At 40.0% G+C, this 14,583-nt stretch overlaps 1 protein-coding gene across 3 annotated transcripts; it reads right to left on the bottom strand.

Moving 5' to 3' along the window:
• Positions 1 to 4,081: 4,081 nt before the first annotated feature.
• Positions 4,082 to 12,836, bottom strand: LOC135338914 (uncharacterized). 3 transcript variants are annotated; one of them, XM_064535010.1, is made up of 17 exons: positions 12,664 to 12,836; positions 10,939 to 11,027; positions 10,499 to 10,795; positions 10,171 to 10,443; positions 10,057 to 10,121; positions 9,761 to 9,959; positions 9,360 to 9,695; positions 8,993 to 9,301; positions 8,816 to 8,923; positions 8,537 to 8,645; positions 8,232 to 8,253; positions 7,148 to 7,690; positions 6,188 to 6,308; positions 5,656 to 5,796; positions 5,124 to 5,183; positions 4,466 to 4,525; positions 4,082 to 4,306 (listed from the first exon to the last, which is right to left on the bottom strand). In XM_064535010.1, exons 2-17 carry the CDS (start codon positions 11,003 to 11,005, stop codon positions 4,239 to 4,241), a joined length of 2,778 nt encoding a protein of 925 aa, XP_064391080.1. In that variant the 5' UTR covers positions 11,006 to 11,027; positions 12,664 to 12,836; the 3' UTR covers positions 4,082 to 4,238. The 3 variants fall into 3 exon arrangements, with proteins under 3 accessions (XP_064391080.1, XP_064391095.1, XP_064391087.1); XM_064535025.1 differs by lacking the exon at positions 4,466 to 4,525; XM_064535017.1 differs by lacking the exon at positions 5,124 to 5,183.
• Positions 12,837 to 14,583: the final 1,747 nt, after the last annotated feature.

Genomic DNA, 14,583 nt, shown 5'->3' with positions numbered 1-14,583 from the left:
CAGGTGGGCTTGGCCCAGCAGCTGCAGCTTGCCTAGCCAGCATGCTCTCGAACAAATGGAAGCAACCTTACAGTACCACCATTGGCTGGCTAAGATGTAGAATATCTTTCTCACCACTCAGATCCTCTATCTCATGTGTCTGAGAGGCGCCAGATTTTCGAAGTCACCCTTCATAGCTGCATGCATCGGTGGATCTCACCATTACGGACTCCAACCTCTCTGTCTGAACGCAACTATTGTGTACGTAATTATAATTTATAGCCTGTATTATACCTACTTTTATTTCAGCCTCTGCCACTCCAATACATGTAATATTTACTATTTAAAAAAGTGTTTGGTGGTTGGAATTACAATAACTGCATCGAAACCATGCATATGCTGTCTAGTAAATTTCCCACAGGAACCATAGTGTGTCACTAGTAAATTTCCCACAGGAACCATAGAGTGTCACTATAAAGACTCACTATATAAAATCAATGATGTGACAGTTTGGGTGGGAGGTGGGAACCTTCACCAAAAGGTCAACTTTCTGTATGCCATAATTATACAGAAAACTGGCCACAGTGCAATATGCCATATGCCTTTCATCTCAGAGGTCAAAAGGCAACAAAGCTATTATGCCTGGAGAAAAAGAGGATTGAATCAAAGAATTATGTATTATTGCCCAGCACGATAAATTGTTAAAGACATGTGTTTTGAGGAATTTTAGTGAATTCGATAAATAAATTTTTAGGTTTTTTTCCCACAACTAGTGCATTAGGTAGTAGCCTATAAAACCATAGATAGAACAGGAAAGGGGTTGGAAACGACCAGGCCGCCCTGTGTCAACGGGTGAAACACTCCGCGTTATAATTTCGCGCTCGCGAATATTGTAGTCTTTACCGTACTCAGGTTGTATTTCAACTGTTTCTAGCTCTCCTATCCACTAGCGATCACTCGGGGGCTGGGAGGTACTCTAGATAAGTAAGTTTACACCACTGACAAGCTCTAAGTCCGTCGTCTTTACACTTTTTGTTGAGTTTTGCTTGAATTACTCCATGTCAACTTTTCTCTTTCCCTGCTGTGAAGCCGAAACAGCAAAGGACATTGCTTGACTTGGTTATTATGTATTATCTAAGTGCTATATATATATATAGAATGGTTTCATGCTATGGATAAGCTGTATACTGTTCATAAACGTTTGCAGTATAGTCCTTCAAACTGCTTTAGTATACTTTTAGAGACACCATGGGCCTTGACCTCCCACGACTTCATAGTAAGAATATTCCTTCTGTATATAGCATTAGCCTCGATTCCAGGCCGCTCTCAATTTTCGAGGGGCTTAATTTTCGCTGATCTTGTGGGTTAGCAATCCTACACGAAAATTAAGTCCACAAAAATTGTTCTTTAATTAGAAGTATCTGCTAGATCAAAGATTTAAAGGCGTGGCTTCTGGTAAGTAGTCATTCCGCAAATATTGTGCAACGAAATGCTTTTAGAGGCCATTCCACGAAATATAAGTGCCTCGAAAATTTCGCGCTATACAGTAATGTCAGTGCAGTGCAATATATGGTTGCTTGGTAGTGATGTAACATGACATAATATACAGATCGAGCACTGGATTGCTTTAATCTGCCCACTCACTGGGCAACAAATATATAGTCTCATTCATTGCTTCATTAAAAAATTGTAAGCTGACCTGGCCATATGTACTGGTCGAGATGCTGGTACACAAAACTACAACCGTGAAAGTGCACTCAATATTGACATTAGCAGTCTTTTTTGTATGATGAGGTGCATGATAAGTAGCAGACATGATAATTATACATGTGCTGTGGGACTTAGTGCTTCATGTTAAAAATCTAGTTTGGGGCGCCAGTCAGAACTGACCAGTATCCGGAATAGTAAGTGCCCACATTTCAGGACGAGTGTTGTGCAGTAAGCTAGCAATCTGTGCCAATTAAACAAAACGACCAGTATAAATTATCGAGGTGACCGTACTTCAGAGAGCCAGAACAGTGAGAGTCTATATACTGTGAAGTGAGTCCCTATACCTATAGTCCTCAATGTTACAATTTTGTTTGTGTATATGCATGTCATGGACGGTCACGATATTTGCTTTCTGTACTTATAATCCCTTATCAACTTTTACATGAATCATGCGCACAACAAGCAAAAAGGTAGCTTTATGATCATTATGGCTGATCAGGCATATATAATGAGCGTGCAAGCGGTGGCATAAGGTATCAGGTAGGAGTGGGCGGGGACGAGAAATTAATAATTGAGTTTGTTTGGCCTAATAATGAGACTAAACTATAAGGTACTTTTCCTATAGTAATGAAAGCACCGCGGATGCTGATGCCTCGGTGGAGGTGTCAAAGCTACATAACATAAAGCTACTAATAGCGTTTACACACACATAATTATTATAATTATCATGAATGAACATGATGAACAATCTTGCATTTAATTTGCTGCATGCAGGCAGAATCCAGGGAAACTCAAAGAGTGGGTAATGATCGACCATGACTGTTATTAAAAACGCTCGATGCCAAAAGTTCAAGCTAAGATTAATGGCTGCATCAGTAGAGCCTTGCAGCTCTCTTTCTCACTGTTGCAGCTACCAATAGCTATAGCGTTCTAGTGCAGAGCTAACTACTAAGTAGAGTAGCAACACTCCATGGACGAGTGTCGCTACGCACTCTTCTGAAAAGGCTGCAATGGCATTCCAAGTAAGCAAAAACTATAATCATAGGCAATTATTTGCAAATCTACGAATTAAAATCCAAGTAAACATTACTAGAAGCCTACAGAAACTCTTACTTGCACTTGATTCATCCTTGAGCAGCTGTAGCAGTCTACACACACACAAACACACACTACGTATACCTCGCTTGCGCATGCGCACCGAGGCATAATAAAATCTAACTGCATGAAAAAATAGTACATCCAGTAATTCAAAGAGATTGTAAAGTATAGAGCACAGAAGTGCTAACCCTCGGCTGTTGACATGAATAAATAGATCTATAAAAACCGAAGGTAATAAAGAAGCAACAAACTAATAACTTTTATTAGAAAATGCTTGTAGTAATACTGCAATCTGATAGGTCACTGAGAGGTCCATTATTTCACTTATGGACCTGAGGTCTTCTAAGTAGGTCTATTATACTGATTATGCCTACAGGCAAGATGATGTCAAGATTAACATGTATGGAACATGGCAACATCACACAGTTTATGTTGAAGTCATAGTAACGATGATACAGTGCATCATTAAAAATTAATTTTTTTTAAAGTTTTGCGTTCTGCAGTGCCGCTTTGCAGCTTTTATCTCTCTCTTGCAGCTACAATAGCTAGTGCTCTAGTGCAGAGCTAACTACTATGACAATAGCAACTTTTTATTTGCAATGCGTGATTCTCAAGAAACAGAAACTGCCTTCATCAATGTGAGTTTTTTTATGTAGACTAGCCAGAGCAAAGCTTTAACGTTGCTTGAGGCTTGTAGAAACTCTTGGTTTCAGAGTCTTCTTTGTGTTAATATAGCCTAGCTTGCTTAGCACTATTCTAAACCAGTTATAGGCCTCGTCAACGGTCACTATGGAGTTTTGAGACCTTCAGGCCCTTAGTAGCACCCTCGCTACGCTCGAGATGCTACAGCCTCGGGCCTTCAGGTCTCAAAACCCCATAGAGACCTTGGACTCAGTCTATAACTATTATATAGAGATCGGTAAAGGATCACTTCAGCTGCAAATAATTATGTAGATTTACCTCGAATAATGGTCGCGTGTATAGAGCTACCAACGTGGAAGTTCAAGCTTTTTAGCTTTTGCTCGCTTATATATACGACAACGAAGTTTTAACATTGAAATCTGTTAAAACTATTGTATGAAGGCTACCCATGCTGTAAACGCAGAGCTATGGCATCCAGGTGAGCAGGCTCAAAATTACAAACAGACAGACAAACAAACAAACCAACGGACTACTATACCCGCTGGTCGCGGCACGGCCTCGGTTAATAATTATACCATAATAACTTGAATTGATTTAGAGCATGCATGCATGCATAGACCACCCATCCAGTTTCTACCGATATTTGATACAATCCATGAAGAGTCAGAAGAAATTTAAAGCAGCAATAACAGCACTATCATCTACATGCCACAAGCAGCAGTGCAATGTACGTGTTAGTAAATTACATTTAATATAAAGAGGTGCATGTGCCTAATATGCCGAGTAAGTTATTTGAAGTTATTATGTTCTCACACAGTTATTAAGGACGTCTCGTGGATGGGTGGTGGGGGTGGATGGCGTTGTCGTGGTGCAAGGGCTGGAGGGAGATATTGGTTGAGAATAATAAACAGATGTATAGTACATATAGTACATATAGTACGCTTCGCTTCCAAAGGACATATTGACATATTTGCATTTTACCCCACGAAAATTACCCGCTATACGGTATTGCAGCATGTAAGTACTAACCACACACCTAGTGTCTTCTCTGTGTGCAGCTCCTCAGTGTTGGTGACAGGGCGTCGTGGTGGAAGGGCTGGAGAGGGAAACAATGAAAGTTGTTTCATGGACTACAATTACCGGTCATACTACAACTGAACAGTGAATCTAAAAAGGACCAAATAAGGGAAAAATGTCCTCTAAGAAAACACAAGAATACAATTAGCAGTAAACATCCACCGAATAAGAGAAACATTTCCTTTAATATTGCATAGGAAACGTAATTATATAAATGTATGTTTCTTAGAGTGACAAGTAATGTTTTCAATATTTCACTTGTACACACAATCATAAATGACACACCTGCATTGCATGAACTCTTGGGAAATTAGTGTAATGTGGAACCAATCACGACATTGTATTAACTACCACTTGACGAACGACAGTGCCAACATTTAATTTCCCACAGTTTAAAGTGACTTACATTGTACAATATACATATTAGAAAACAAGACAATAATTTATATGGTGTCCACTCTAAAAACTACTTCGTTTAAGTACCATAATTATAGCGGGTAATTTTCAAGGGGCAAAATGCTTCATTCGTGGGTAAAATATTCGTGGTCATGCAGACCTTCAACCACGAATATTTTTCCCCATGAAAATTACCCGCTGTAAGTATACTAACCACACACCTAGTGTATTCTCTGTGTGCAGCTCCTCAGTATTAGTGACAGGGCGTCGTGGTGGAAGAGCTGGAGAGGGAGACAATGAAAGTTGTTTCATGGACTACAACTGAACAACAGTGAATCTATAAAGCACCAAATAAGGGAAAATGTCCTCTAAGAAAACATGCACGAATACAATTATAACAGTAAACAGCCAATCAAGTATGGAATAAGAGAAACATTTCCTTTAATATTGCATAGGAAACCTAAATGTATAATTATGTATGTGGAGGTAAATTCTCACTCCTGAAAGGACTTGAATGCGGTAGGAAATATTGATATAATAACATTATAAACACCCAAAACAACAATTGTTGCACGAGAGGTGATAAACTTGACTGGCTTTTGAGATTCATTTTCCGTTTAGTCGGCAAGTGGGATTAAGGGAATGAGCATTGTGATAAAGACGCTCTAAAAAACAACAAACACTTCCAAAGAATAAGTAGGTAGGTAGAAATTAGGTCAGAGGGTATATTCAGAGTGGATAAGAGTGACCTACCTGGTGGGTCGTTCGGATCTACTGGTTTCAGTTTGTCCTTGTCCACCACGACATAGACGACCTTGGTCGAGTCCATCACCTTGGTATCACTGTTGGCTGGGTTGGTCTCTACCGGAATATACTGCCCTTGTGTTTTGGCAACTATAGGACAAGGCATAACACATATACAAGTTATTGAGATATCTGGCCTCTCATGATGAAAGCAGCCCAACTAGTTTCAAAAACTACCAGCACAAAGTGTTGGAGTTACACTACATGTACACACATGAAACTGTCAACCGTCTCTACTTAGGGAATTAGCTGACACGCGATGTCATGTACTAGTAAGCACTATCCCCAAAATTTATTCTCCCACATAATAATATAATTATAGTGTGTATCTACAGTATACATGTATACTACTTGATACCTTTGCCAAAAATAATGTCTGCCTGAAACACTATTAATTGAACAGGTTATCATTCAGGGCTCCACTGCATGTATATACCGTCCCACAATTAAGAGCATTCATTGTATACACATGCACTAGTACCTGGTGTTGGGATGACTGGTTTGAGTTTTTCCTTGTCTACCACAGAATAAATGACGGTGGACGAGTCCTTTACCTTGGCGTCACTGCTGGCTGGCTTGGGAACCACCAGCGTGTACTGGTGCTGCGTGGGAGTGAGTGGGGTGCTAATAATTACTGTAAAGTCAATTTGCCAAAAATAATTAATTTTAGTAAACAACACTTCCTGTCTACTATAATTATGCTGACACACAATGCCTGTAACGTATGTACATGAATCCAGCCTTAATGACATTGGGACACAGACTGAGACTAGTAATATGTACTTTCCCACTATTATTATTACTATTACTATAAAAGATGTCATTGTATTCAAGCACGGAGGCTTCCGACATGTAGAGCTTCCTTCCCTGGAACTATACCATTAGCTAAGGCAGGCGAACCTACATTCACCATTAGTGAGAACCCTCTACCCCTTCCCCCTCCCATAATACGAGGAGATGAAGGTTTGGAAAATGCTGTGGTGCTTACAGAGGAGACCACTGGAACTTCACAAAAAATGGTAATAATCAGTACAATGTAAGTAGCATTGTACGTGCATGAACTATACTTGGCATTAAGTAACAATGAGCGCTTTGTGTCCATTTGAGCTTATTTGGACACACTATAATAATGTACCACAGGTGCTTTTCCTTACACACTTAAGGATCACCAGGTGCTGCGTGTTGACACACAATACACATAAACACACATGACCAACACGGGTATTATACTACATGCAGCTGTATCCTGCTCAATGGGCTGTAACCATGCATGCACATATTGTCATGCACGGTTTCATTTAGCAAATGTTTACATGAAACACTGATTGTACTGAATTATTGAAGTGTGTATACACGTATACAAACGCGCTACAAAAAACCACAATCATGTAAAAGAGACAAAGGAGAAAGCGTCACAGAAAACATTTACTTCTACCCTCACCTGCGCAGTGATCATTGCCTCTTGTCCACCATGGTCATTGTTACCAGCTCCACTCTCTGCACATTGAACTGTGTCTACACGGTTGACATCTGGTTGAGCTGCAGTACTACCAATGGCCTCTTCTGTAGTACCATCATGTTCTGTGTCGCTGACTGATAGATCTATCTTCAATGACTCATCAACTTCCCCATCTACTGACTGATTCTCCACACCGTGGCTGATAGAGCTCTCTGCTAACATAACAACAACACTCTCGTTATCCACGGCAGGATTGTAGGCAGGTGGTAGATCAGGTGCATCACTGTCTCCTCGTATCATAGGAGGGGGAAGAGGTGGAGGGTTATCACTAGTGGTGGGTGTAGGTTTGCCTGCCTTAGCTGATGGTACAGTTTCATATTCAGGACTTGGCAAGTTCTCTTTACGCACGACATCATAACCTGGTGGAGGTGTATCGTCAGTGTCAGCCGTGTTGCGTTCCAGAGACATGTTCTCAGGGCGGGCGACATCGTAAAATGCTACTTGAGATGTTAAGGCACCCACATCCTGTAGACAACACACATTAAACATTATTATTTACTCCTTCAAGCAACACGAATACAGATCAGTCTCTGCTGAAACAAGGCTAGACTTGTCTAGCCTTGTCCCCCAGGGATCTGATAGTGGAATAACAACCTGTGAAAACACAATACATTGTATCAAGAGTAGATACTTTTTGATTCTATGCATGTACATGTAGCAGTACCTAAATATACATGTACCTTCAAATGACTAATAAAAATCAGTATCTACATGTCGGCAATTATAGTTGTCACTGATGGGGATATTGAAACATGAACACAGGACGTTACTAATACGAAACCATAGCATTAGCTCATGAGTGAACACAAACATGCTTCCTAGTTTGGGTAAACAAGGAAGCTACATGTAGTACTTGTACAAACATAATTATGTACTGGAAAGATTCTTACGTGTGGGGGCTATCAAAACATATTGTCAGCGCAATCAAAACACATTGTCAGCGCATTATCAGCACAAATACACAATGTAGAGAGTTTATCATTGCAACATAAAGTGTAATACTCACCACACTGCCGCCTTCAGAGTTACTGTGAATTAAGAGAATTATTATTTTAACATTAAGAAATGTGAACATAAGATTCTTACTAAACGGATATTGTTGTGAAACATCACTATTTCAATCATACTATATGCACCCGCGTAATAATTGTACATGTAGTATGTTTACGGCCTAATTGGATTGCTTGTAGATCATAATTAACATGAATGCTGGCAAATGGTGTTGAACACTTTAAATTAGATGATGTAGCACATGACAACCACATTCTTACGTACTGCTACGAGTACCATTCAAATTGATAATGATTGTACCTGGAATAAAACACCTTGCCACTTCGTTTATATTTCTTCACCAGACACAAAACAACAAGAATGATGAGTACTATCGAAGTGATGATAATAACCATCGCAACAATAATACCTGAACAGGGAGAGAGATGTTACGAGCTAAATTAAACTTATATCAATTAATAATTTAATAATAAAATAATAATAATATTATAATTATTTAATAGGTCGTAATAGTAATAGTGTATCTAGCTCACATGCTACTTAAAGTAATGATATTAGCACACACGTTTTTTAACTCACCAGCGATAACTGATGTCAGCAGGGACTCCATACGAGGAGGAGGTGGGTCTGTTTGTGGATCAGACGTTGGAGGTGTAGTGGGAGCTGTTGGACATGTAGTGGGAGCAGCTGCAATAGGAATGAGGGAGGAGGAGGAATAATTGATTATCAGTTGTGATAATCTACATAGGCACTTACAGGTACTATTGAGTTGATCAAGTCGTCTAACGAGTGATACCTCCCCTTCAAAGATGGTCTCCAAACGATTCCATGAGTACACCACCACATAGCCACCAAAGGTGTCATTTAAAGAGAGGACAGTTGAATCATTCACAGAGATTGAATTTGATACTTCAGATGCGTTGATGAAACCAACAGGCACTCGGTCCAAGATGGTGGTGGATTGGAACAAGACTAGACAATTCCGGTCACAGCAAGTCACATTAACCTCTCCATTTGTTAACTTGGTTGCACTAATGCCCTCTCTGGGTGGTGAACTGGTAATGTCTACGGTAAATAACAATTTTTATAATTATAGCAGAGCAAAAACACACAAAGCACGTACCTTCACCAGTCGAGTTCACTGTCATGTTGTCTTGACTGAGTGCTACCATAGAGACGGGCATGTTTGGTAAATCGTTGTTCTCCAGATCAAAAGCAATCACTCGGTATTCTCCACTAGGAACAGGAATGGTGAAATTCTCACTTGGATTCCGAGGGATGGTGACAAGTTTCATGTTAGCAAAATCAAGCTCTAGCTCTCCAAGAACTTCATTAACGACACGTATCACACAGACGAGAGCTCCGGGAGAGAGGGTACCTTCAACATACTCAATGCTCACACAAATACCACCGCCACCAGGACATTCAGACACTAGGAGGTCTTGAACGTCAAATGTACCTGATAGAGATAATTATCACACAAAAATATATTTTTATCAGCTCAAATGAACGTGATGAACTCACTGATTGGAATGTTCTCAAACACGAGGTCTATTCCATTTTCATCAGTCAGTGTGACACTGTATTCTGTCATCTTGTCAGTGGGGAGGGAGAAACTGAGTGAGCCATCAAACAGAAGAGGGTTCGTGATTGGAAGGTTGATGGAGGGAGTCAATAGGTCAGAGTCCACACGATACTGAGTGAACTGTGTACAACTTGGAACCTAGTAGATCCAACAAACAAAAAATGTAAACTAACAACCTATATAACCAACTAACCAAAAAAAACTAACAAACAAACAACTAAAATTGAATACTCACAGTGGCCTCAAATTTGACTAATTTGCTCCTTTTAGTTTCAAGAATACGATATTGTTCTCCACTACCTGCATAATATTATAGAAGTGTAATACTATGATTATGGTATAAACACACCTTCTACTCTCGTAAATAACCCGGTACATAATTCACTGGTTGTTCCCCTCATCTCTCCATCAGTAGGAGTCACAGTGAATCTGGCACACACACTGTTATTAGAGTACATGAAGATGTACTCATTAGTCAGTCCACACACAGAATGAAGAGCCACTGTTTCAGTGAAGTCTAGAGTTGTCATGTTGATGTCCACACAATACTCAGTGAGAGGTAGAGCATTCCATATCACAGTGATGGTGTTTGGTGCAACAACAAAGGGAGTGAGGACCGTCTCTAATGTAATAAAAGAACGACAAATTATGCCGAGACAATCAAGATATTGACTCACCACGAACAAATAGAGATGCTGTGGATGAAATCTCAAATGGACGATTAGAGCCATTTCTGATTGTAGCCTCACAGTACACAGTAGAGTTGTTGTGCTGTGGAGTGGCCAAGATTGTCAGTGTAGTTGGTTCACCAGTACGTCGAAGTGTTCTAACAGTTTCTGTACCGTCTCCGACTATTAAATTGTTTAGAAACCACTCGTAAGTAACAGTCAATCCCTCTGCTTGATATTGACAACTAAACACTGCCTCCAGTCCCTCAGCTCTCTCCACTGACACTGGCTGTACTGTGAACTGAGCTGTGAGAAATAAGAACAAACAAACAAACAGTTGATCATTGCAGTGCTACATAAACAGTGACTGGTGTTGTACGTATCACTGCACGCAAAAAAATTCCACATGCATATAGCTAGTTTTCTCACATTAAATGTCGAAAATGTACCTTTTCCAGCAACAATCAGATATGTGAGCACAATAGTAATGACAGTCAACACCCATAGGGCCTCCATTGTGACGCCAACAATAATGAACCTACATGTATATATAATAGTTAGACACTGTTTAGGAAGTTTCTACATGATTTAGAAGCCCAAAGGGCTGGTTGTAGTATCCCGAACGCAGTGAGGGTTCTACCATAGATAGAAGAGAAAGGGATTGGCAACGGAATGCACTTCCGGTACCATCCGTTTTTCGCCTCGAGGCTTACTTCTAACGTGGTAGTCTAAACATGATAATTCATGAGAATTATTTTTGCCGTCTGTAAAAAAAGTCTACAAGCAGTTCTACTGCTAAACATCAACTTCACCTCATTTGTGTGGCGATTTGGGACATAGCACACTACTTAGTAACACAATCTTAGCTATAATTATCATACATGTAAGTGCTATAAGAACACAAGCATGAAAAAGCCTCTGACAGAGGCTCTGTGTACCTCTAGCTACTTCACGAAAATCAAGATTATAATTTATTCATTTCTAAATGATACCTACCATCAGGGGGCACGTGTTTAAGTGTTGGAGTATGCATTAGAAACAATAAGTTTCCCGGGTTTTCGCGGGAGTTTTTATGGCGAAACACGGATGGTTTCAGGCCCATCTGTGTACATTCAATGTAAAAGCATCACGTAAACTGCCCCCGTTGCCAATCCCTTTCTCTTCTATCTATGGTTCTACTAGCCCTGAATCATGTGGAAACTTCCTAAACAGTGTCTAAGCATTTTAGATCATAGCAACCATGAGTATTTAGCCAATCAGATTTGAATGTTCTTATCTAATCTTTGCTACATGATTTTCTAAGTAAGTACTAGCCTCGGTCCCAGGCCGATTTTTTTTTATAGAACGAAGCGTTCAATTGGAGACGGATCGGCCTGGGGTCGAGGCTAAGTAAGTACATGATTTTCATGATTTTCTAAGTTGGGTAGAACACTTCCTTTAGCCAATCAAATTGCAGTATTTATGGCAAACATGATCTAAATGTAAGTATACCACAGACAACCAAACACGGAATGCCATACTTGTATCATTTCTGTTGTATGTGCATATAGTACATTCGTAATTAAAGTAGCACGAAACGCCCATGCATTTAACGTGCACGTGTTTTGCAACGAAAAAGCTAACTCTAAAAACAGGTTGACAGTATTCGAGACTACACATGTTAGTGTGTACGTGTGTAATTAGTTTGAATCAGTCTTGTTTTGTTCGTGCATTAGATCTACACGCCATTTTACCTAAGGCCACTCCAAGTGACACTCTGGTTTCTGGTCCTGAAGTTTTTCTAATTGCATGCGGGCGGGCGGGTTTTCTCATTATGTCATTATCAATTTCACCTTATGAATCTCATTATTTTGCAAATGAATATCATTATCACACTATTTTGTACCACACATGACCATTATGCGCACGCGTAGTAGAAATAATGGGATAGAAATCCAATAATGAGATAGAAATCCAAGAATAAAATCTGATGCGGGCGGTGGACCAGAAACCAGAGTATCACTTGGAGTGGCCTAACGCATTTTGATGTCTGACGGAGTTCGCGACTTACTCTATATTAGATGATGATCTACAATCAAAATTTGTGCAATGATTGAAAACACACAATTGCACTGTCAATCCTATACAGTACAGCCTACTGGTTGTACTAATTATAATACAATCTACTAGCTTACCTGCTGATAGACTCTGAGATAAATTCTTTTAACGCGTTCTTTTAAACTTCTGCTCTCAGCCTAGCTAGCGCCTATCAACTATAGATTAATATTATTGACTATAATAATAGAGAGGTATTACACTTTCCAGATTGTGGCAATGGACTCTGATAAATCATAGATACACAAAAGAAAGGGATAGGCAACGCCCCACGTGATGCTAGGTAAATGCAGTGTGTGACGTCACACCCTCTGGTTGTATCGAATAAAAGCGAGCAAAGCTGGAGGCGAGTTGTGCTCAAGAAAGTACACAATGATCCCTATATCTGCTTATTTTTCTCGTAGGGGGCCTAAAAGAGAAATTCAAAGCAATCAGGCATCATGCACACATACACCCAGCACTACTGATAGCTACAGCTGCTATGCTAGTGCCGAGCTTTCTTTTGTTTAGCTTGATTTGTGTGAAAAAACACCGATTTGTCAGTTTATGTACCTATATCTCCAATATGAAATAATTTTATAACATGTACGTTTCACAGAATTAAAGTGTGTTTATAACTGCATGGAACAAAGCATATTTTCCAGCTCTCAGTGCAGTGAAGTAGTAGCAGCACCATGAAACGTTTGTCCGAAGTCCAGAAAGTTTGCGTACCTCTCCTGCTCTTACTGTACATGGTAATCTAGTTTGAAGTGCTCTAAGACACAGTTTAGGTATTAGAAAGTGGAACACAAGTATCTTTATCTGTATTGTGAGATCGAAGAGATGGCATTTGAAGGACTTGGAAACAGACCTGTTATGGTTTGTAGAGTGTACTGACACGTACACCCCCTTTGGAGCTCACTTTCTCATCACTTTGCATATAGTAGCTCTAAAAGATTAATAGCCTATGTCTAAGTGTATCTAGTGTCTCCTCAAGAGCACAGTTTGCTATAATACTACAAACTATTAATATCTTTACTGACATTTTGAGTGCACACACCCCTTTTTGCTCATTACACGCCCCTTTTTAGCAACTCGCCTCATCCAACCGAAGTGCTGGGTGTTGCCCATCCCTTTCTTTCGTGTATCTATGGATAAATAGACCAACGGTAGATTACGTCATAGAGGCTTGAGAGCTTGCATGGTGGGTGGTATCAGCTTGCAATTGTTGTGTGAGCCCCACCACACACAGCTAGCTAGAGATATATAGACTAGTTATATCATAGATAATAGAGCACAGAAAAATATGGTTATATAAAGTACCCCCCTGCAGCATGTACTATGTCTTGAAGCAAAAGGATATGGAAGGCTGCATGCACATTTTAATTTTTAATGCATGTCTGGGTTGCCCTACAGTTTGCCAGTTTCTTTATCCGTTTCATTGCAAACTTCTGTTCACAGGATCTACAGCAAACAGTGTTGCATGTTACACTTGCTTGATTGCTCCAGGCATCATTAAAACCTGCTCGTTGGTCCTAAGGGGCCTATTAAAATTAGGTGCATGGACCAACTGCCTGGACGACTGATAAAAGAATTCACCCAGCTTGCATAAAGTGTTCTAGGTGGGCAGCTCATTTCAAAGCTTGCAGGGGTTCGTTGGCATCAGGAAAACCTGCTTGTTGGTCCATAGGAGGCTGTTTCTGGAAACTAGGTGGACCAACGACCTGGACGGCAAGTAAGAAAATAGTCGCGCAGCTTGAATAATGTGTTCCAGGCTGGTGTCACAGCTCATTTTTCAAAGTTTAGTGTCTCCATTGGCATCAATTAAAAGAAAACTTGCTTGTTGGTCCATAAGGTTTCCTTTTTCTGGAAATTAGGTGGACCAACGGCCTGGACGACAAGTAAGAAAATAGTTCACGCAGCTTGAATGCATTATTTAATGTGTTCCATGTTGGTATCAGATTGGTGTCAGCTCGTTTCAAAGCTTAGTATCTCCGTTGGCATCAAAACCTGCTTGTCGG

The sequence above is a fragment of the Halichondria panicea genome, chromosome 1 (assembly GCF_963675165.1).
Source record: "Halichondria panicea chromosome 1, odHalPani1.1, whole genome shotgun sequence".
In the NCBI taxonomy this organism is placed as follows: domain Eukaryota; kingdom Metazoa; phylum Porifera; class Demospongiae; order Suberitida; family Halichondriidae; genus Halichondria; species Halichondria panicea.
This window is presented reverse-complemented; position numbering and strand designations above follow the sequence as displayed.